Source organism: Pteropus medius, unplaced genomic scaffold, assembly GCF_902729225.1.
Source record: "Pteropus medius unplaced genomic scaffold, Ma_sr-lr_union100, whole genome shotgun sequence".
Taxonomy (NCBI): domain Eukaryota; kingdom Metazoa; phylum Chordata; class Mammalia; order Chiroptera; family Pteropodidae; genus Pteropus; species Pteropus medius.
Window position 1 is genome coordinate 21,523,657 of NW_024351729.1, and position 21,790 is coordinate 21,545,446.

The following is a 21,790-nucleotide window of genomic DNA, read 5'->3' on the forward strand; positions in this document are numbered from 1 at the left end:
TCCCCTCTCTCCCTCTCTCTCTTTTTGTTCTTTCTCCGGTTTACTTTCTAATCATCTCCTGTTACTACTGCCTCCTTCTATCCCTGCTTATTCCTGCTAAATGTTTATGTGAGTTTCATCTATATCTTTAGATTGGAGAGAAAGAATTTTTTGACCCCCTTTCTTCTCCCGCACTTAGTATGTTCCTTCAGTGTGCTGGATTCTCACTGACTTTATGAAATAGATATTCTCCCCTTCATTTAATGTATTCAATAGCTGTTTCTTAACTGTCTCATATATATGTAGCTCTTTAGTAATTTCCATGACATTTGGGAAGCTGTGAAGGTCCAACACATTACCAGAAAAAAAAAAAAATCTTGTTATGAGATATCCACAAATAACAGCTCCAGACTGTGGTACAAAATATTTTTTCTCCTTTTTTCATTGAATCATCAGTACATACAGAGACCTCTCCCAGGGGACATCCTGAAATTCCATGTCTCTTGGGTCTCCCTCCTTCTTCCTTTCCCTAAAGATCCCCTCAATCTTTTCTACACACAACTCTATTCATCCCCTACAGAACTAGCTTCGCCCTGGAATGTAGCTGGTCAGATCCCTGAGGAGGAATCTTCTACTGAACCAACAAACATTTCTCTTGCTAATATTTGTTGGGGATTTAGAGGTCATCATTAATCTCGTCTTTCCCACCTCACTTTGGAACTGAAATTTCGACACAGGAGTCAGATGATGAGGAAGAGAGGAAAATATCAGCTTAATGGCTAATAAAACTACTCTGAAAGCTATGGTCTTGGATCCATGACAACAATTAAGCTTCTTAACACTCCTCTATTCTCAGAGCTAGACTTAGGACCTATTCTCAATGAGGTGTGAGGGTCTGCAGAGTCATTCTCTCTCAGCCATTAGGCCTCATTAGTCAGGAAAGAGAAAGTCTGTCCTCTGAACAGCCTCTAGTAATTCTCACACTGGGCCTCTGACCCTCATGAACTCAGTAGAAGAGAAAGTGCAAAGGAAAATCCACGAAAAAGAAAACTTGGAAGGGACTGAGTCATATTCTAAATCCTATCCAATCACACAATCACTTAAGACAAGGGTAGAGAAGGGGAAAAGAGTTCTTCCTTACTTCTCCTTTCTGAGTAGTATATAGAGGCAATGTTCTCCCTTTTTGAAAACATGGGAAGTGGAGAATGTCTTCTCCAACACTCACAAGATTTTGTCCTCTTAAACCATTAGGTTGTAATGAAATTTGTAGTCCTCCAGGGGTTAGGCTGTCCCCTCAGATTCTGTCAGAGTAGTCCTACTCACAACTTTATGAGGCCTCTCCCATGTCAACCTTCCCTCCATTATGTACACTACCTGGATCATGGTGGACAGTTTGACCTTTGCTCCAGAGGACTCTAAAATGGGTACGAATGGTACATTACTTAAATATCCTAAATTTGAAATCTATTGCCTAGTTTATATTCCATTTCAAGTTGTCACTGGCCAAGATGCTCAGTGTAATTCATCAGAAGTTAACAGCAATATAATCCAAAATACAATGTCAGCAGAATAAGGATGACTCAAACTTGAATTTGAACTGCCTCCCAGGGAGCAATTAAAGTCCAAAATTCAAATCTCCCTTTACATTATAATCTAAAGAAATTAAAGGCCAATATTCTTAAATTAAAGACTACAGATATTAAAGTCTAAATAATATATTCTTCATTTGTTTTAAAAAAAAATGGTGCTTAGTCCCACACAGTGGGATTTTTAGATTCCTTAACAAAGTATTCCTTTAACATCTATAGAATCTCACTGGAATGGGGGTGGTTCCTTTAGGGTCTATGGAGTTAGATTAATTAAAGCTAAGCTCTTAAGTATTCTTATTTGTAATGTGTAAGAAGAGTTGATAGAAATGGAATTATCATGGCATATACCAATGACTCAAGCAAAATCACTAGTTCTAGAACAGGTATGCAAATACATGCAGTCATATATACACATACATACATACAGTCATACGTACACACATGTGTGGCACATATGCATATACAGACAGACAGACAGACAGACAGACAGACAGACAGACATTTCCCAGAATCCAGTTTTTACTACCATCTAGATGCATGTTACTATTTCCAGAGACCATAACGGTGGTAGAGGAGAGTCAGAAAGTATAGTAGCCAGAACAGTTCGATTCACTTAATAATCATTTCCAACTAACTTCTCACTTGTCTTTCTGTATAAAAGTAGTTAGATAGCTAACTATTAGATTTTAATAGTCATCCTCCAGCCTGGATTATCCATGTGACACAAGTCTGGCAAACACGGTAGAAATGAAAACCTGAATAAATAGTTAAAGCCTCACGTAAAACCTTTTGGCCCTCAGCCTTCTTCAAACCTAAAACACAGATGTGGAGCTGAGAGATGCAACAGCCATTCTGTGACTATGAAGGTAAAAATTTGTGCTAAAAATGGAGAAGCCAAAACAAAGAAAGAGATTGGATCTCCGATTCATGGTATGCCTAGACCTGGATTTCTTGCTAAGTGAGAAAAGTAAATCTTCATGTCCTTAAACTACATAAAACTTCTGTGACTTTGTAGGTAAACGCACATCTTTATGATTCGAAGAAAAAAAAATCCCAGTTCCCAGCTTTTCCAGTATGGGAGTCAGTCTGTGATGGCTGCCCAAAGTCTACAAGTCAAAAGAGTTAAGAAAAATATCCCATTAGTAGGTGATATCCCCCATCAACCAGTGAATACTGTTAAAAATTATATTGATGACATCACAGTCACCAGACCTCACTTAAAATGCCCTTGTTTCCCATAGAACCTCTTAATTTCCATCTTCTTTTGAGCTCCATGCTCCTGCACCCATCCTACCACTGCCTCTGCAGTGCTGAACATTAGAACCATACTTTAGGCTGATCAACCTGCCTCTCATAGAATAATTTTGATGAATTACGATGTTAGCATCTACTAAATCTTGCCAAAGACTACCTTTAGGAAGGAGGAAAGTGGAGGGAAAAGAGAAAACAGCATTAAAAACGAACATCCTGCCACAAGTGTAAGTCATTATGTCTGGCCTTTGGCTCCTCTGCGATATTTACCAGATGCAAATCTTAAGGGACTCACAGCCAGTAGGTTTGATATAGTAGATTTATCTATAATAGTGATCTATTTTTGGATGTGATGAGAAACACATAAAAATATGGTGTTTTGTGGGGCTCAAAGGATAGAAAATAATTCCTGCTCTGGGTATTTAGGTAGACATTATGGAGGTAGTATTTACGTATTGTACCACATTTTATATCCTAGCTCAGAAATTGCAGGAGGAAGAAGAACATAAAAGAATCATTCTGGTAGAGGAAATAGCATGAGCAAAACATAAAGGCAGACAAAACTTAGGTATGTCTTGAAAACTTGGATGTGTTCAAAAACACTGGTACCATAGTATGAAGGTGAGTTGGAAGAAATTAGTGAAAAGTTAGTCCAAGTCAGATAATGAGAGTTTTAAATGCTAGGCTAAAGTGCTCTAATTAATTTTTAGGTGACGTGAAGCCATAGATAGTGGAGAGAGGTAGGTTGAGTTGAGTTTCAAGATGGTTGATCTAATGACAGTGTACAAAATAGAAGTGACTACTCTAGTCTCAGAAAGGGACAGAGAGGGACTGAAAAGAGGAGGTATAACTCAGCTCTCAGGACCTGGTGACTAATTGGTTGTGCTGAGCCAAGGAGAGAGAAAGTCACTAATGATACGTTTCTGGATGGGGTGCCTGGGAAGATGGTGAGATCTTTAATTGAAATAAGCATACCAGAAAAAGACAAGATAATATCTCCTATTTCTGATCACCGAGACATTAAAGCCAAAATGTCAAGCACAAAAATAATGAACGAGAGCACAGGAGAGAGGATGAAGCCATTGGATGGAGACTTAAGGGTCATCCCCACATAGGACATAGTGGAAATCATGATAGTAAATGAACCAGCAAAGAGAAAGAGTACAAAGAGAGATGATGGACATCAGAAATTTGGGGATGATTTTATTTCAGAATCATATAAGTGCTGATATCACGGAAATCCAAGGGAGGAGAGACTCTCTAGATTGAAAAAATGAATATATTATTACTTCTGATATATGGGGTGAGTGTAACTTTCTTATACTTTTTATTTTGTATCAATTTTTGTTACTTCTATCTATATTAAATGTTACTTTTAAGAAAATGACTAGTACACCACGCTGATGGAGGCAAACTGGTAATGTAAAGGCTTTTCATGAATTTTAAAATTTAAAAAGAATATTTCAATTGGTTTGTTACTATGTTTAATATTCATTTGTTTATTCATTTAGTATTTTCAATAAATATTTATGGACCCCCTGTTAAGTGCTAGGCACTGTCGTCAGACGTTCAGGATATAATAATGTACAGACCATCAGAGATCCCTCCCCTCTTGTTGCTTTTCATCTTCCCTTCCCTTGCTAGAATGCAAGGTTATTTGGACTTTCTTAGGCATCTTATATATCCAACCTCTTCAGCTGGTGAAAGATTCACATCACCATGACCTTCAAGTCAATTCAATTTACTAATACGAGCTTCTGGTTCCTCAGATGCAAAATGGAAACAATTATGCCTACTTTTCAGGGTGAAGAGTCTGAATGGCATGTATAATCCTCCTTAGGTTAATATCAGCAAAAACAGCAATGGATAAAAGAACAGAAATTCTGGGTTTCGATTCTGGTTTCACAACTCCCAATATTCTCTTAAGCTTCAGTTTTATTATCTAAATAAATACAAAGATAATAGATTAAATAGATGATAGATAGATAGATAGATAGATAGATAGATAGATAGATAGATAGATAGATAGATAGATAGATAGATGGATGACTGGAGTGGGGAGAGGATTTGACCCAAGGCTTCAAAAACTTTTCAACTAAGCCTCCTAACAGCATAGATAGATGAATTATGTACCCTGAGTACAATTTCAGGTATTCTGCTACAATCGAAAAATTTTCTTGAAGTCATATTTTCTTTTAACATTTCTGTAAATATCTTCCTATTGATTTCATTTAACCATGCCACTTTAAGGGATTTACCAAGAGTCAATATTAATATCTATTTTTAGTGAGGACTTTTTAGGTGCTATTCCTTGTGCTAAGTCCTTTTCTTGCATCATTACCATTGACTTAGGTGTAATTATTATCCCCATTTTATAGGAAAACCCGAGGCTTATAGGAATTGAGAAACTTGCCCAGGATCATATACCCAGGCTGTGGTGGGATTTACGCTTCAGCAGTCCAGATCCAGACCCACATGTAGGATCTGAAACTTTGCCTTAGTTCACTGTGGCTCCTTTCCCACCTTCATTCCCCAATCACCACGGTCCTTCTTGATGGTGTCTTCAACGGGGCCATGTTAGAACACCAACCTATCATTTCTACAGCCGTTCACCCCGCCCATTCACAGTGTGGTCACCCACCTTGCCCAAGGTTGGAAGATGAAGGACCACAGTTTTTCCCAGCACAGGTGTCCCAGATGAATGTTTCCAAAGGACACTGGAGTCCCTGCTTCACCCTGCTTTTGACAAAGGGAGTGGTGAGGTGGTTACAGACAAGGTGTTTCTCTTGCAGTCTGCTCCTGCTGGGATGATTTACTTAATGTCTCCCTGATAGTTTGTGGAACAAAGGGAAGTGGAAAGGTTGGGATTGAGGGTGAGATGGGTTGAATGGATGAGGGAAGAGAAGACATGATTTATATTCAGACAGGGCAGAGCCTTCAGCTTGCCTCACAATGGAGGTTATTCATCAAGATCACCAAGTCCTCAGGGACATGAAGTATTTGGATTTGGAACATATTCCATTAGCCTCATTGTTGCTGAAACTTGAGGTGACACAGAAGAAACTGATCAAGTGTCTGCAGCCCTGCTTCCAGCTCCTCTGACCCCACACGTGAGGTTCTCCTCACTTTATAGGCTTCTAATCTCACCTCCTTCTGTTTCCCCTAACCTCTTTTCACAGTTGGTAAAATAACAAGCTGCTTTCTATTTCTTGCTCTTAACCCAGAAGATGGTAGCTTCCCTGAAAGAAAATTCTGTCTTGAAATACAGGTGGCAGATAAATCTGATTCAGAAGGAAGTCAATGTATATACAGAGACTTCTTCCTCATTCCTGCCAGTGTCATGAGCAGCAGCAAAAGAGAATATATTTCTTTAACCATCATTTACTGATTACATATTTTATCTCAGGAACTAGAGACATAGCATTGAAAAAGTAACATGAGGTCCTTACCCTCAAAGAGTTTAGGGTCCGATGAGAGCAAGAGGTATTAAATAAGCCACCTTGACATTAAATTAAGAGACATGATGGGAGAAGTATAAGGCTATACAGGACCCCAGAAAGGGAAGGTACATTTAACTCCACCAAGGAGGGTGACTTCCCAGGAGTCCCTAGAAAAATTCTTTTTGGAACATTTGTCCCAGGAAAATGCCATCTTATAATGAGACTTTCTCTTCCTGGTCATTAGAATTTTTTCTAAATAAATTGAAACTATAGCTTTCAGTGAGAAACAAGATGATGTATCTTTCTTTGAGTGAAGTAGCCAAAATATTAATTAACTTTGAATGTGTTAGAGTGTGATTGGCTTTACCAATATAATATTTGAGAATGTTTGTGGTTAGTCGTAAATGGTGACTCAGCTCAAAAATCTTAGCTGCTCTGGAAGAGTTTATTATCTAAGAGGGGCCTCTGCTCCTGTCAAGAAGGAAGTTCATGGCATTGTTATTACAGTTGCTAGAATCGCTTGGTAAACCTGCCAAAATTTCCCCAACCAGGCAAGGTGAACTCAAGACCTTATGGGAACCTACAGGTGCTGGGATGTCATATGCCCTTCTCTCTGCGTGGATGCATTCTGCCTAGAACTCTAAATCTCTCTCTCTCTCTCATTTTTTTTTTTTTTTTTTTGCATGAGCTAGGGACTTCCAACTCCCTCTTCACTGAGTCCACCAGAAATGAGGGATGACAATAAAGCTCGCTTTTGTTTTGTTTAGAATTGGCAAGTATATTCCTTCTGAAAAACAAAACAAAACAGAAAAACAAAACGAAACAAAAAAACCACTCAGGTAGAGAGGGGAAAACACTGCTATTAACTCTACTTCTGGAACTAGGAAATTTCTCTTTCTCTGCAGGTAGAGAGTGAGAATCTAGGCAGGCTTCCTGTAGGAAATAAAGGTCAACTGAAGGATGCAGAAGCACCTGGGAAGGAGCAGAAGAGATCATTCTGTGAAGGAACATCTTGTGTGAAGACCCAGATCTTTGAAGCACAGAGACCACAGAGCATGCTAGGTATGAAACAAGGGTGAGGGCAGGGGTGGGGCAGGCTGAGAAGGTGAGGCTTGTAAATAATGTTAAAGAACTTAGAGTTTATCCTGAAGTCAAAGGGAAGCCAGTGAAGAGTGTGAAGCAGAAGAGAGACGTGTTTGGATTTGCTTTTTAGAAGTATTCTGGCTACAGCGTGGAGAAGGAATTAGAGGGATAGAATTGGAGGTACAGAGACCAATATAATGGCTGTGACCATAGGCCAAGAAAAGAGAACAAGCACCTGAATTTGGGTGCTAGTAGCAAGGATGTAGTAAAGCAGACACATTTAAGAAATGTTAGAAACCAGAATGACCTTAATAGATTTAAAGTAGGTGGTAGAGGACAGAGAGAAGTCAAGGATGCCTGCTGAATGCCTACTGGCTGGAGCACCTACAGCAATGATGGAATCATTCACTATGTGCTGTGGACTGAGTATGTGTTCCCCCAAATCCACATGTTGGGTTCCTGACCCCGCGTTGTGATGGTATTAGGAGGTGGGAACTTTGGGAGGTAATTAGGTGTAGGTGAGGTGATGATAGTAGAGCCCTCATGATGGGATCAGTATCTTTATAAGAGGGAAAGACACCAGAGCTTCCTTTCACCACCACGGGAGAACACAGTAACAAGGGAGCCATCTGCAAGCCAGGAAGCAGGCTCTCGCCAGACACCAAATCTGCTGGCACCTCAGTCACAGACTTCCAGCCTGCAGAACTGTGATTAATAAGTGTTTGCTGTTTAAACCCCCCTGTCTATGGTATTCTTTATAACAGCCAGAACTGACTAAGATACTGTGATAGGGAAGAGAAGGTATAACAACTCCAATTTCAGATAGGAGCAGGTATGGATGAGATGCTTCCAGATGCGTAGCATCCCGTCCATTGGATGGTTGAGTAGACAGCAGAGGTCAGAAGTCTAGGCTGAAGATATGGATCCTGGGCTAGAAGAAAAGGACAGCCATAGCATGTATGAGGTCACCAGGGAGATGGAGAAGGCTGAGAGGAAAAGCTTAGGGACACTAACATTTAAGGGAGCAGAGAACCTTGCCCACCATGTTCACATCACTAAAGTCCAGAGTGAGGAAGAGTCCAAAGGTCACATACTGAGCCATGGTCAGGTGACCTAGGAACATAATTCAGCCCTACAAGAACTTTAGCTTCCAGCCTAACAACACTGGTCCCTAAGGAACCGACACATGTGCTACACCTGAGGTCTCCTGTACACATTATGTGGATTTTAAAATGCCTCGAAGCTCTGAAATACTACACTAATAATAATTTTCACTGTGATTGGAGCTATTCCCCCACCCCACTCCCCATTTGTAAAGAGAAGAAGTTCTATTCAGAGAAGTTGCTTGGCTTGTCCCAGCAAGAATGGCAGAGCCTGAAATCAATCTGGGGCTTCTGATTTAGGTTTACTGCTCTGTACTTGTCCTTGTAACTTCCGAGTTACAATTTCTGTGTTTATGTTAGTTTATTACTTTCTAAACTCATGGATCCCCTCTATTAGAATCCATTTAAAAAAAAAAAAAACCTTCAGCTCAAGACATGGAAAAGTACAGCATGAGAGAATTCCTCAGAACCATTTCTGAGACCTAAGATGCCCTTCACTTGCCACCTTGGCCTGTCAGCTGTTGCTGAGTCTTGGAGGAGATGGGGGTGTCTGAAACGCAGGCTGTTGTTTGTCCCTGCCCCTGTCTTGTGTTTCCTATTCCTGCTTCACACCATCATGGATAACGAAAGTCGACCGGCTGCTTGGGTTTCCTTTCTCTCAGCCACTGTCGTTTCCATTTGCTGCGTCTCATGCCTTTTTAGCACAAAGTTGTTGTATTTGGGCTCCAATTTGCCAGGCGGTGATAAATTCCAAGAAAAACCTATTCTTATTGAATTATTTTCAGAATGTTATGCAAACATGTCTAAATTATGTGGCAGCCAATTTTGCTCTAAGATCGGGTTTGGACTTCATGTTAATTCAAGTAGGGGAGAGAAAGAAAGAAAGAAAAACCCGAAACGCTGAGACTCTATCTTCCACTCGCTAGAATATTTTTTTTGAGTTTACTCCTTTCATACAAGGGCAAAGCTCCCTTTCAGAACCTTGAGCAGTGAAGGCCACATTCCAGCCCGGGTCCCCCTCATGGAATACACCGAGGGGAAGCTTCCCACTCAGATCTCCAGGAGAAAGGCTGAAACAGGTTGAAAGCCCAATGCTATTTATAGGGTAGGACTACGATCCCCTTTTTGGAAAAGGATCGAACAGGCCATCTTTCAGTGAGTTCAGACCTGAATCTAAGTTGTCTTGTCCCAAGAAGCTTTAAAATAAATAAATAGCAATGGCTGTTTTCCATGCCTGTGATCTCCATCACCAACTCCAGGAGGCAGATTAGCTTAAAACCAAGTTCTAATTCCAGTAGAGCCGATATATTTCTGATCCTGGGTGGACAAATGTTGGACAAATGTTGTTTTCCACTTCTACATCTTCTAGCCAGAATCCCTCTTTTTCATTCCTTTTTTTTTTTTTTTTTGCCCTCCCCCTCCCCAGATGGAACATTCTATTTCCTAACTCCCACTGTCCATTTTGGAACTTGCTAACCTGGTAGGATGAGAGAGCCTGGAGCCATTGATGACCCCTGTCACCACCAAAGGGACATAAACTGAAGCCAGGGTAGGAGGGTGGACTCTGGCCAACCGCGTATGAGCACAACCCAACAGTGACTTCTTCCATATCTGTGTTCCGAACCCCTTGCCTTCTACTTTGGTATATCCTGTTGCTACTGAGGCATTAAACCCAGTGGGATATACAAAAAGCTTTGACCAATGGGACACAGGATCCAGCAAATAACTTCTTCCTCCACCATGCACCTTCCTGAGACCCAGCACATCACAGGCCCCTAGGAAAACAGACCTATGAGACTGAGCAATTAGCTATACTTATTGCCATGTGGTATCTGGCCTGGTGAGTGCTCCCTCGTAATTGTTTTTCTCCTTTTCTTCTTCACACTTTTCTTCTCCTCATTCTCTTTCCTGGGTTTTTACTGCCCGATAAAGAAGTAGCACAATAGTTTTTGCATTTGGTTCTGTTTTCTAGGGTACCCAAACCTATCAGTTCTTAGTTTTTATCACAGATGCTTATGCATATACCATGCCTTCCCTTACTAGATAACATAATCATTGCAGGTAGATTCTATATTTTCTCTCTCTGTACTACAATAACCCAAATGAGTACCTGGAAGAGAACTGGTGCTCAAGAAATGCCTGTATTATGAATGATAACAGACTTTGGAAAACGTTGTATCAATAGAGACCTGAAGACCCTGAATCGACACACCCAATATGGCAGGATGGGAAGGGAGTTTGTTCGTACATTATGGCTTCTGTTCTCAAGCCAATGATTTGTTAATATAACCAATGGCTATTGGATGCACTGGAGCACAATTTGACCAAGGGACATTTTCTTTCTTATTCCAGCAAAATAGCATGCACAATGAAGCAGAATACGGAAGATAATTAGGTCAGACTCTTTTATCCGAAAGAGAAAGCAACAAGGCATAGGAAGCAAACCATAGGGAAAATAACTTGAGTGACTTCCCTTAGTTTTATGACTGTTAGGCCAGCAGTCATCCATTGCTTTGGGAGAAAAGTGTAAAAACCTCTGATGGCCCATTATCTTTCACAATACATGCAGAGGAGAAAGGCAAATTTACAAAGGGACTAAAGAGCCCCCTGGGAGAGAGACTTTATTAGAACATATTATAAATTGAATGTTCATGTGCCCCCAAAATGTTCATTTCCTAACCCCCAATGTGATGGTATTAGGAGGTAGGGCCTCTGGCAGATAATTAAGTTATAAGGGTGGAGCCCTCATTATGGGATTAGTGCCCTTATAAGAGACACAAGAAAGCTTCCTCTATCTCCGCTTTCCACCTTGTAAGGATATAAGAAGACAGTTATCTGCAAATCAGGAGGAATGTCTTTACCAGACAGTGAGTCTGCTGGCTTATTGATCTTGGATTTCTTAGCCTCCAGAACTGTGAGAAATAAATGTCTGGTTAAGCTTCTTAATCTATGGTATTCTGTTACAGTGACCTGAACAGACTAAGATGGAATATCAGGAAGACTGAGATGATGCCAGCTGAGGTCTGCTAGGAGAGGAGACCACAGCCTCTAAGGACAGAACTTACTTTGAGTGAACTGGAGGCTCCTTTTACCAACCCCTTTTCTTGTGCTGCCAACACCACCAGCATCTCGTCACCTCTAATGCAGCCTTTCTTGCATCACAGATTATTGTACCTGGAACCTTAATGTCCATGTGTGGCTTTGAAATCACTGTGGTCTATGCTTATATCCGGGTCCCCTAGCGCACGGCCACAGCAATGGAGAGGGACCCCTCAGTGTGTATCAGGGCAGCATTTAACAAAGGCACCTGTGGAAGGAGCTAAAGCAACACACATCCATAACTGAGTAGACTGTGCACTCCAATTCTCTCCCTGCCCTGTATCTGGAAACAGGACTGCGCACTTTGGACCATGACCCTGGTGTTCTTGGACTTCAAGAGAGTAATGATAGTCTTTGTTAGTAAAGACTTGACCAGTTAATTGCAAATTAAAAGAAGTAGCCATGTTTTTAAGGTGATGAAGTGGTTCCTCCTGGTCATTCCAGGACTTGTGAAGCCATTTATAAAAAGTGCACTCTGCTGACCACATCCTTTCTAGTGTACCAGGTGTAGTGTGGCTTGTTGGAAAGTGTGACCCATGTAGAGAAAAACAAAACAGGAGATGGGCAGAGGAGAGATGAGTAATCGCACCTGTCAGAAAATGAGGATAACGGGTAAAGATACATGCACGGAAGCTCTGCGTTCTGCAGAGAAAAACACGAGTGCAAACACGAGAAATTGTTTGTCCTCAATCTCCCCCAGAGAAGGTGGAGTTGATCGTTTGAGCCCAGTGGCCTGTGCCGCCTTCCAGCCAACACTATTAAAAGTGCCTGCTCACACTTGGTGGTTAGCACAGGCATTTCACAACCTCTGACCTGCAGCCCATCCTACAGATACAGGCAGCTCCAGTTTTGCGAAAGGCTATTTTTAAAACAACTAAATAGTTCCACATTGCCCCCACTGCAGCCCAGAGGAAGGAGCTGGTTGCCTCACCAAGGCTTTGGCACCAAAGGGCTTCACAGTGGATGACTTCTTTCTGCTGTCACACCATCCTGATTAAGATTAATTGTTCCAGTTGAAGTGAGTCACTCAGAAGGGATGGGAAGGGTGAGGGGAAGAGAGAAGTTTGCTTTTTTTTCCCCCCTCCTTCAACGTTTGTTCTGAAAGATCCAAAAGAATACGAGAGTGAAGCAAAGGAATTTAAAGTGTGGAACATGTAATAAAGCACATCAAGTGAGAAAGCTATTATGAGCTCCATGTTTATCTTCAGCTCAGTGACTTTCAGGAGAGCATGCACTCGGCTGGCAAGCTTGGAGGATATGACTGCTCCCTGCCAGTTGGAGACTTGACCTGAACTCTCAAAAACCCAGCTGACCTCATCCAGCCTCATCTACCCTAAATAACAAGACTAGGACACCCTCCCCTCGACAGACTTACATACAACCTACACACACACGCTTCAGATGTATATATTGGAACCTCAAAAGCCTCTTTTGGGTGGAGAAATCATATACAACCAAAAAAGAAACTGAGTGAGAAAAAGAAAAAACATAACCACTAAACTCAAGACTGCACCAAAGAGGAAATAAAGATTACTTACAGAACACCTTTGATTTACCAGGCACTAGTGCAAAAGTTTATTCTTTCTGAGCCACGTCTCCAAGGCTCAGACATTTACATCCCCTCTGAATATGTCCCACTGGCTCTGAGACATACACACACATACACCATGACTCTCTGCTAAGCCTCTCAGAATGTATTATTGGTAGAGTAGGCCTAGTGAAGTAGCTCAGCTATTTAGAAAGTATTTATAGAATACTAACAGAGACCTCATCCAAAACCCGTGATCCTTACTCTCATTCCAAATAGAAAACATCTATCATCTATGTTCTTTTTCTCCATCCTTTACCTTAACAAAAGGAAGGAAGGTTTGGCAAAGAAGGAAATTATGGCTTTGCTAATTTTGTGCATTCAGTAAGAATCAAGTTGTCACGATCTACTGGAAGAGACTCAAGTGGGGTGTCAAGAGATAGAAGCACACAGTATACAGCCCAGAACATGGCACGTTCAACTTCCATTGACCAAATGAGGGGATGAACTTGGGTATGAATTCCAGACCCTCGATTAACCATTCGTGTAGATAAACTACATCTATTTTCTGAACTTCAGAGATGATCTAGTCCAAAAGAGAAAACTACCCCGTCTTTTACTTCAAGTATTTCTCTCACTATCCTAGCAGCCTAGAGTCTGGACTTCCCCAGAGGGCTGTCTTCACCTTTTCTTTCCCTGCAAAGTTGGTTTGGAACCATCCCTTTTCTACATCTACAACTTGAGTTTGATGAACCTTGATCATTCAGCTCTCAGTTCCAGCCTGAGCCCACCCAACGGCTTAACTGAATCCTCCCCTGAGGTCCTGTGGTTCTAATCTAGGGATGGCATATCTGGTTTTGCCAAATCCAAGTTGTTGGCAGATGATTCTGCAGCAACTCCTTACCTAAATAGTAACTCATCTGAACTCCTTCCACCCCTCAGTACCAAATGTACCACACGCCACACAATGATTGATGGTAATTAAAATTCATTGCTTCTTTGGGAAGTTTGGGAGCTGTAACTGGCTACATCTTTAAGTTACAGAGAAGATACTTTTTATTCTCAAAATACTTCTTTTTATTCTCAAACAAGACATCAAGAAATGTTTTCATAATTCCATCAGCCCCAGTATTCAATACCTCTGTAAGTTATTCCTCTCACTCAGTCCAGGTTTATTCAGTCTCTCTCTCTCTTCTCTCTTCTCTCTCCTCTCTCTCCTCCTCCTCCCTCCTCCCTTTCCTCTCTTCTTTCTCTCTCTCTCTCTCTCTCTCTTTCTCTCTCTCTCTCACACACACACACACACACACTCTATCTCTGTATCAAACTCAAAGAATTAGAAAGATTACTCTTAATGTGAATATAAGTCAATGCAGTCTTGGCCAGAGCTAGATAAATGGACAAAAGGCAGATAACATTGGTCACTCAGAAGGTTGAGCCTATATAGTTGCCCTCCCCTATTGTCCCAGAATGCTTGCCCTGTCAAGCATTGTCCCAGAATGTTGCCCTCCCCTATTGTCCCAGAATGCTTGCCCTGTCAATCTACCCTACCCCTTGTTCCCTGGGTCTGAAACTTGCTTAAGAATTAGAGAATATCAGACAGAGAAATCTCAAGGTCCGTTCCAGTCCCTCTCTTCCATTCCTCTCCTCCTTTTAGGGATGAGAAACATGAGACTCGGAGAAGTTAAAGAGGCCTGCCAAAGTCAAAAACCAGCACAACCCAGCCATAGTGCCCAAACTTCCTTTTGTTTCTCTTCTGTCCAAAGGATTTACTCAGTTGCCTCAATTTCCACAGAACCTTGGGCTTCTATTTCCAGCTAGAACTATTTTGACAACAATTATTTGCTATTGACTAACCCAGGCTTCCCTGAATTAGAAAATCAGGAGGCACTTAACCAAGCAGGATGGCCAAGGGATTCAAACAGGAATAAAGCGCCCAGGAGGGATGCATCGTGACCTAACTGTCTACAAGGCCAGGGCATGCTGGGTGCTTTGCTTTGTCTTGCTGCTTTTTTGTTGACCTTTCCCCGTCATTTGTGTCCTCTCTTAATTCTGTGTGGGAAAGAGAAGGTCAAGGATCTGGGATGGCAGGGAAGATGTTTTATTGGCCAGAAATTGGCACGGCCTCATCCTACTGTTTCATCAGTATGCCTGACCCATTGGTTAAAGATGGATCCTTACCTCCTGGCTCCCTTTGGGCCCTGTAAATTCACGCTTTTTAATTTTTACAGAGCAGTTTATGGGCTGCAACAAGGAGAAGCTGGGGGATCTGTTGTCAGGGGCTGCACTGAGCAATGAGCCATCTTCTCGGTGTTCTTTTTCTTCTTTCCCTCTGCGTGTCTTGTAAATGAATATTTAGACCCTCTGAGGGAGATGGGAAAGGGCTCTTTGGGGGCAAAACATGAAAGAGCAGAAGGGTCATGAAGAAGCTTTCAGGAAAATCTGAGTCACTGATCTGTCTCTAATCAGCCTGGTTATTTGGGAGGTGGTAGATATTTAGCAGATCATCTTCACAACCCACTCTGAACTGTCCAATCTATTAAAAGAAGGGCACTGTGTGACCTGATGATTTAAACCAGAACTTCCCAACATGTTTAAGAGTTCACATTTTGAAAGGAATATTTGAGACGATTATGGTAGGATCTAAGAATTAGAAGCTATAGAATTCTCTATCTACAGTTACTTTCCAGCATTGCATAATCTGCAAACAATAACCCCACAGCAGTCAGACAGTCACTTAGCAATGATAATTGATAGAAACCAACAAAAACATGAACAACAGAAAATCAAAGCCGAACTTGAAAAAAATGTTATGCATAAATCAGTTAAGCAATGGGCAGGTTAAGTTAGAATTTTATTTATCAATAGATCAAAGTTGGGGAAAAGAACCAGGAGATTTCTAAGTGTCCTTGCCTTTTTAAAGTTTGAAAACCCAACCGGAAGAATAGGTTAGAACAAATAGATCATCATCATTATTATCACCATCCTGCCTCTTAGTGAACATTTACTAAAAGCTAAGATGCCAGACATCTTATAAGTGCTTTACACACATTATCACACATCATGTCTCCTGAGACAGGATGTGATTATCTGCCTTTTACAGGTCAGGAGGATTGGAGGGGTCTCTTCCCCACACCCTGCAAAGGGATGGCAAAGAAAAGAAGCTTCAAACTCCTTCAAGGTCTAACCACAGTCTCTACAACTGAGAAAGTAGACACTCAGAGGATTTCAGCTCCAAGTTAGACTTCCCAAATTTTTCCTTTCTCCCAAAGAATAAATCAGTGAATGCTGATATATAGAAGCTGAAAGGGAGAGAGAATAGTAGCTTCTAAAAAAAAAAAGAAAGAAAGAAATTAGACCTCTGGTTCCACCGCGAATTTGGGAAGAAACTGACTGTGAGGGTTTGGTCCTCTCACCACGTTCCTTCATTGCAATGTCTCTATGGAATCCTCTCCCTCTCCCCACATTAACATGGTTTTGACCCCTCGGGAAGGTATTCTGTGTGGAACTGGAGAGAACTCGAGCTCTCTGTGGGTGGTAGAATAGGAAAGAGTGTGGCCTAGAGCCAACATCTGCAAAGCACTGCCAACAGCAGCAGTCCGCTCAGCCCGACGGGCACAGGAGGTGTGGTGTGGAATCTCTTCTCTTTACTGTCTCTTATTTCTGTTACTAAAGGCCCCTGGAGTTTTCCTCCAAAGGGGATAGTAATGTTTTATGCCCGAGGAAGGTAAGGAGGAAAGAAAAAAAAATATGACCATAAAAGCAAACTGGAAAAACTAGAACTGGAAAAATTCATACATACAATATGATTGAACCAATTTAGATCTTTCTGGGAAGAGGTGTATGTGAGGGGGTGGGTGGGATGCTAGTAAACAGAGCACACTTGGATTCTCCAAAAGAACAGGAAGGGATGATGCATTTAGAGAAAAAATGCCCTGAGTTGTCACAGGCAGGCCTGCTATACACACAGCTAGGCATAGCGCCAGCACCCATGTGCTTTCAAATCAATTTGCAAATCCTTTGGATTATCAAGAATTTTATTTGCCTTAACAGTGGACTAGCCTTATATACAACGAACATTTCATTCGGGTGTTAAGTTCTGGGCTCTGCCTCTCATTTACTTAGCACGACTCTTGTTGAAAGCTTACCTTCCATCCACTTTAGCTAAACCTGAGTGCAGTTAAGATACAATCTCCAGTTTCTTAAAGCTGAAAATGTCTTTTCATAGATCACCTACCCTCCACTTCCTCCTCAGGCATAAATATTGATGCTCTGATATTGTGAGTGAAATGACGACTCCCCAAAGATATCCACACATTAATCCCTGAAACCTGTGAATACGTTACGTTACACATCAAAAGGGGCTTTGCCGATGTATTTAAATAAAGGACCTTGAGATGGGAAGATTATCCTGGATTATCCAGTTGGGCCCAAAGTAATCACAAGGGTCCCTAAAAAATGGAAGAGAAAGGCAGAAGTGACAGAGGAGATGTGACAATGGCAGCAGACATCAAGCATCACTTCCTTGGGGGAGCCTACTGTGTCTTCTCTCACAAGGTCAATCTCTTTAGCATCGCCTCCTTTTGTATGTTCTACTTCCCCTCATAACAACCCTCACTGCCACGACTGAAGATGAGTTTGTGTGATTATCTGACTAACGTCAGTGTCCTTCACTAACACACATAAAGGCAGGGACTATGCCAGATTTTGCTTCCTTCTGAAGTCCCAGTTCACGACGGGCATTCAATAAATATTTGTTGAATAAATGAACAAATGGAAGGGTGAACAGGATCTACACCTCCCATGGTTCTGAGTATTCTTTACTGTGGGTGGAAACACAGCAGTCTGTGAGGTACCCCACTGACGTGCTCTTTGCTATGTGTTATCCTATCCTGCTGCAACCAGAATATTTATCTTTACATATGGTCTTAATACATTTCTGCTGAGAGGACAGCCATATCTGTAACTGCAATCAATGATTCAAGGAGTAAGGAGGGATGGGAAATTTCCTTTTTCTATGTTATGATTTGTATTCAGATTATTCTAACCTTCGATTGCTCCACCAGTTGTACAATGATCTCTGTTGTTCGAGGGGCATCTCCTATTGCTTTCTTCTTCTCTGGATGTGAAAGATCATCTACTTATCCCAAGACCAAGGCCCCAAGCCCAGTTTTGCAATACTCCAGAAGGATCCCATTTTCAACTCATTAGAACAAAAGTTATTGAAATTCACTTCAACCTCAGTTGCATACCCGCATATATTTTTAAAGGAAGTCGTGGATGAGAATATAAAAAACTAAACAACAGTTGTAAACGCTGAAAAGAGAGATATACTTGACTCAGTTATTGCATACCAACTACATGTAAAACTCTGAAATACTATCTTTGTTCGGCACTCTTCCATTTCTCAACACTTCATTGCTTATGTCTACAGAGCGCAGTCAGAACATTCACACGTGTGACCTTCAACTCTCCTGAGAGAGAGTCAAGGTGTTACCGATCTCTTTAAGTACTGAAGTCACATGGCAATTGCTCACTCTGTTTACTCGGGTGCTTCATCTTCATTCTCCAGGTGCCTCTCACGCTGTGCCTACCACTAACACATAGTAGTTTGAGGTATGTGCCTTTTGAAGGAATAACTGAATGCCTGGCTTCTTTCTACAGGGGAATGTTTAATTGTCATGCCCAACATTACCCAGTTAGTAAGCGAAGGCCCTTGGATTTGCAACGCAGACACCTGGTTCCAAGTTCACAGCCCTTTCTTTTCTGTAAACTAGGACAGGACTCCTGGAGACAAATGAGGGACAGTGGGAATGCAAGGTTAAACGCTGCTTTGTACGTGAACAGTCCCGTGTGAATGGTGGGCACATAGCAGGCATTTAAGTCTCTTCAGGCAAATAAAAGTAAGCATAGAAGCTAGAAAGCATTCAATTCACTCATTCAAGCAGCAGGAAGAGTATTGAAAGATGACAGACACAAATAAAGAAACAATGATGCTTAAACTCTCCTCCTTGCCCCAGCTGTAACTCCACAAACCAGAGAGAACCCCACAAACCAAGCGAGTTGGGAACACCTCTGACATGGTACTCAGTCCAACCCAGAGGATTTTACAGCCCTCAGGATGTTTAAAGAAGCAAAATATCTGGGGGATATGTATTTCTAGCCCATTAAAGGAAGTTTATTTTAAAATATTTAACATTTCTTCACTAAAGGTGAACAAGCAGGATATAAGCTCTATAAACTTTCCAAGGAGAGAACATTGCTGGCATTCCAAATGGAGAAATTGCCTGGGTGAAAATCAAGTCTTGCCTATTTCCCTTCACAGGTGGCTGGGAATGGAATATTTTTCTTATAAGATCATAAAGCAGATGGATGAGCTTTGAAAATTAAAATTTTAGCTGGAATTTTCTTGCAACCTCATTACCATACCAGTTAGGGAGAAAGTTTGTGGTTAATTCTCAGGGCAGACTTGCCTGAAGCATACCCTGTATTATAGATGGGACTTTGTAATACCCCTCAAATTACACTGCATGGGATGTTAGCTGGGGCTTTCTTGTCTTTCAGAGAGCCTTTTCCTCAGATCCGCAGGGTCTGGGGTAAGAGTACTATCAAGGGAAGCTCCTGGCCTAACTCCTTTCTTTTCCCACCCCAGGCTCCATCCAACACCAGGAATGGCTCGTATGTGTCAACATGGACATCCTGGGGTTTAACCCATTTCCATCCACACCCCTGCAAATAAATTTCCTTTGCCACTCCTCTTGCCCAGAAGTATACACACTGGTGGGGTGATCCACTCTTGGACTCCACGAGATCTGTTTCCAAAGAATTTCCCTTGGACTCCACGAGATCTGCTTCCAAAGAGTATCTACACCATCACCTAATCACTACCTTTATCTGGGCTAACTAGAATTTCCATTCCTCAAAAAAAAAAATAAAAAATAAAAAATAAAAAATTCTGAAGTTAGTTTTTCACTGTTTTTCAAATAGGGAAACTGAGATTTAGACATTGTGACTTGTCCAAGGTAAGCATCTACTAAGTGTTGGGCCACAAATAAAACTTAGCACACATGACTGCAATTTCTGTAGTCTTTCTCACTTATTAACCTAAAGCCACAATTCATTAAGTACTATGGGTGATTATCTAGTCTCTCCTACCCACACCACTAGAGTATATCTCCCTGATCCTTCCTTTCATCCCCAAAAGAGCTCTACTCCAAAGACTTGAAGAAATACATGGAGTAGACAAACTCAATATACAGCTGGCACCAAGCCAAGCTCAGCCCAGTTTAAATCAGCTGAACCCCAGACAACTTGTAGGCACATGAATAAGAAATAAATGCTTACTTTTATATACCACTGAGCCTTGGGGTGGTTTGTCACACGGAATTTTTATATATGTAGTTCTTATTACAGCTACATAATCGCCTTTTAAGATACCGCAAGCGACAGTTTTACCAAATGTTTCTTCACTGAATAATATGAGTCACCAAGAAGTTTCTTTGCTGCTTAAATTAACCTGAAAGCCAATGTCACACATTGGAGGTTTTTTGTTGCACTTCTGGTACCAATAGTTTTATCAGTCAGTTTTAAGTCAAGTATGCTGCAGTGATAAACTACCCCCAAATCTCGCTGGTTTACAACAACAAAGTTATTTGACACTGACCTTCATGCGGGCTGCAGCCCTTTTCCATGGATCTTCTTTATTCTGACATCCAGGCTGAAGGAGAAACCCCTCCCTGGAACAAACCACTCCTGCAAAAGAAGGAAAAGGACAATGAAACCTGGTGATTCTTTTCAAGGCTTCTGTTCAAACAGAGGCTATAACATTTCTGTTCACATTCCATTTGACAAATGTGAGTCACGTGTCCAAAGTTGATCTCGAAGATGTGTATGTGTAATCCTCTCAAATAGGTCGAGAGTAACTAATGGGAATCACAAAACTCACAGTCCCTACAAAACAATGACCTCTTCATCATCCTTCACCAAGGAGCTCAAAATGTAATCTCCTTAGTATCACTCTATGAGGGCATCTCTCTGTTCTACTGCATTGACACATGCGAATAAATACTATGAGAACAAGATGCTGTCTCCCCCTCGTACTTAGTGAGCCCTTTCAGGGCAAGGATTTTCCTTTATTTTATTTTATTTTCCCAGTAATTAGCACAGCCCTTGAACCTAGTATATAGTTCTATTAATGATTGCTTTTTCAAAATTGTGTAATAATGCATGGAAGCAATCATGAGATTCAAAGGATGTTTGGAGAGAGTTATACAGGGAGAGAGGGAGGAAGACCAGAAACTGAGTTTTTTACCTTTTAAGTTAAAATCTATATCTACATATATATACACACATACATACAAACACACACAAGGAGAAATGTCTATAGACAACTGAATTTACATAAGCCTAAATTTGGAAGACATGTCCAGGGTTGAAATATAAATATGGCAAGTCATCAGCACCTACATGATGTTTAAAGCTCTGAGACTCATTGGTATCACCTAAGGAAAAAATGGAGAAGGAGAAGGTGTTCACGATGTGTTTCCCATTTCTTAACTCAGTTTCTAACCTGTGTGGAGTCATAAACTGAATTCTTTCCTTGGACAGGCCTATCAACATCTCTTGAGTGGGTCCCCTGAGAAGTCAGTCTTGAGTAACCACAAGTTTCTCATTTTAATGGGAGTATATACTCAGTCTCAGACCTCTGATTTCATTTTTCTT

At 41.2% G+C, this 21,790-nt stretch overlaps 1 protein-coding gene across 1 annotated transcript in view; it reads right to left on the bottom strand.

The window, feature by feature from the left end:
* Positions 1 to 21,790, bottom strand: part of LOC120587637 (uncharacterized) — a 419,915-nt gene that overhangs the window by 52,721 nt on the left and 345,404 nt on the right. Inside the window, exon 4 of the mRNA XM_039844730.1 lies at positions 20,733 to 20,821. Within this exon, the coding sequence (XP_039700664.1) occupies positions 20,735 to 20,821 (87 nt within the window). The 3' untranslated portion in view covers positions 20,733 to 20,734. The remainder of the gene's footprint in view (positions 1 to 20,732; positions 20,822 to 21,790) is intronic.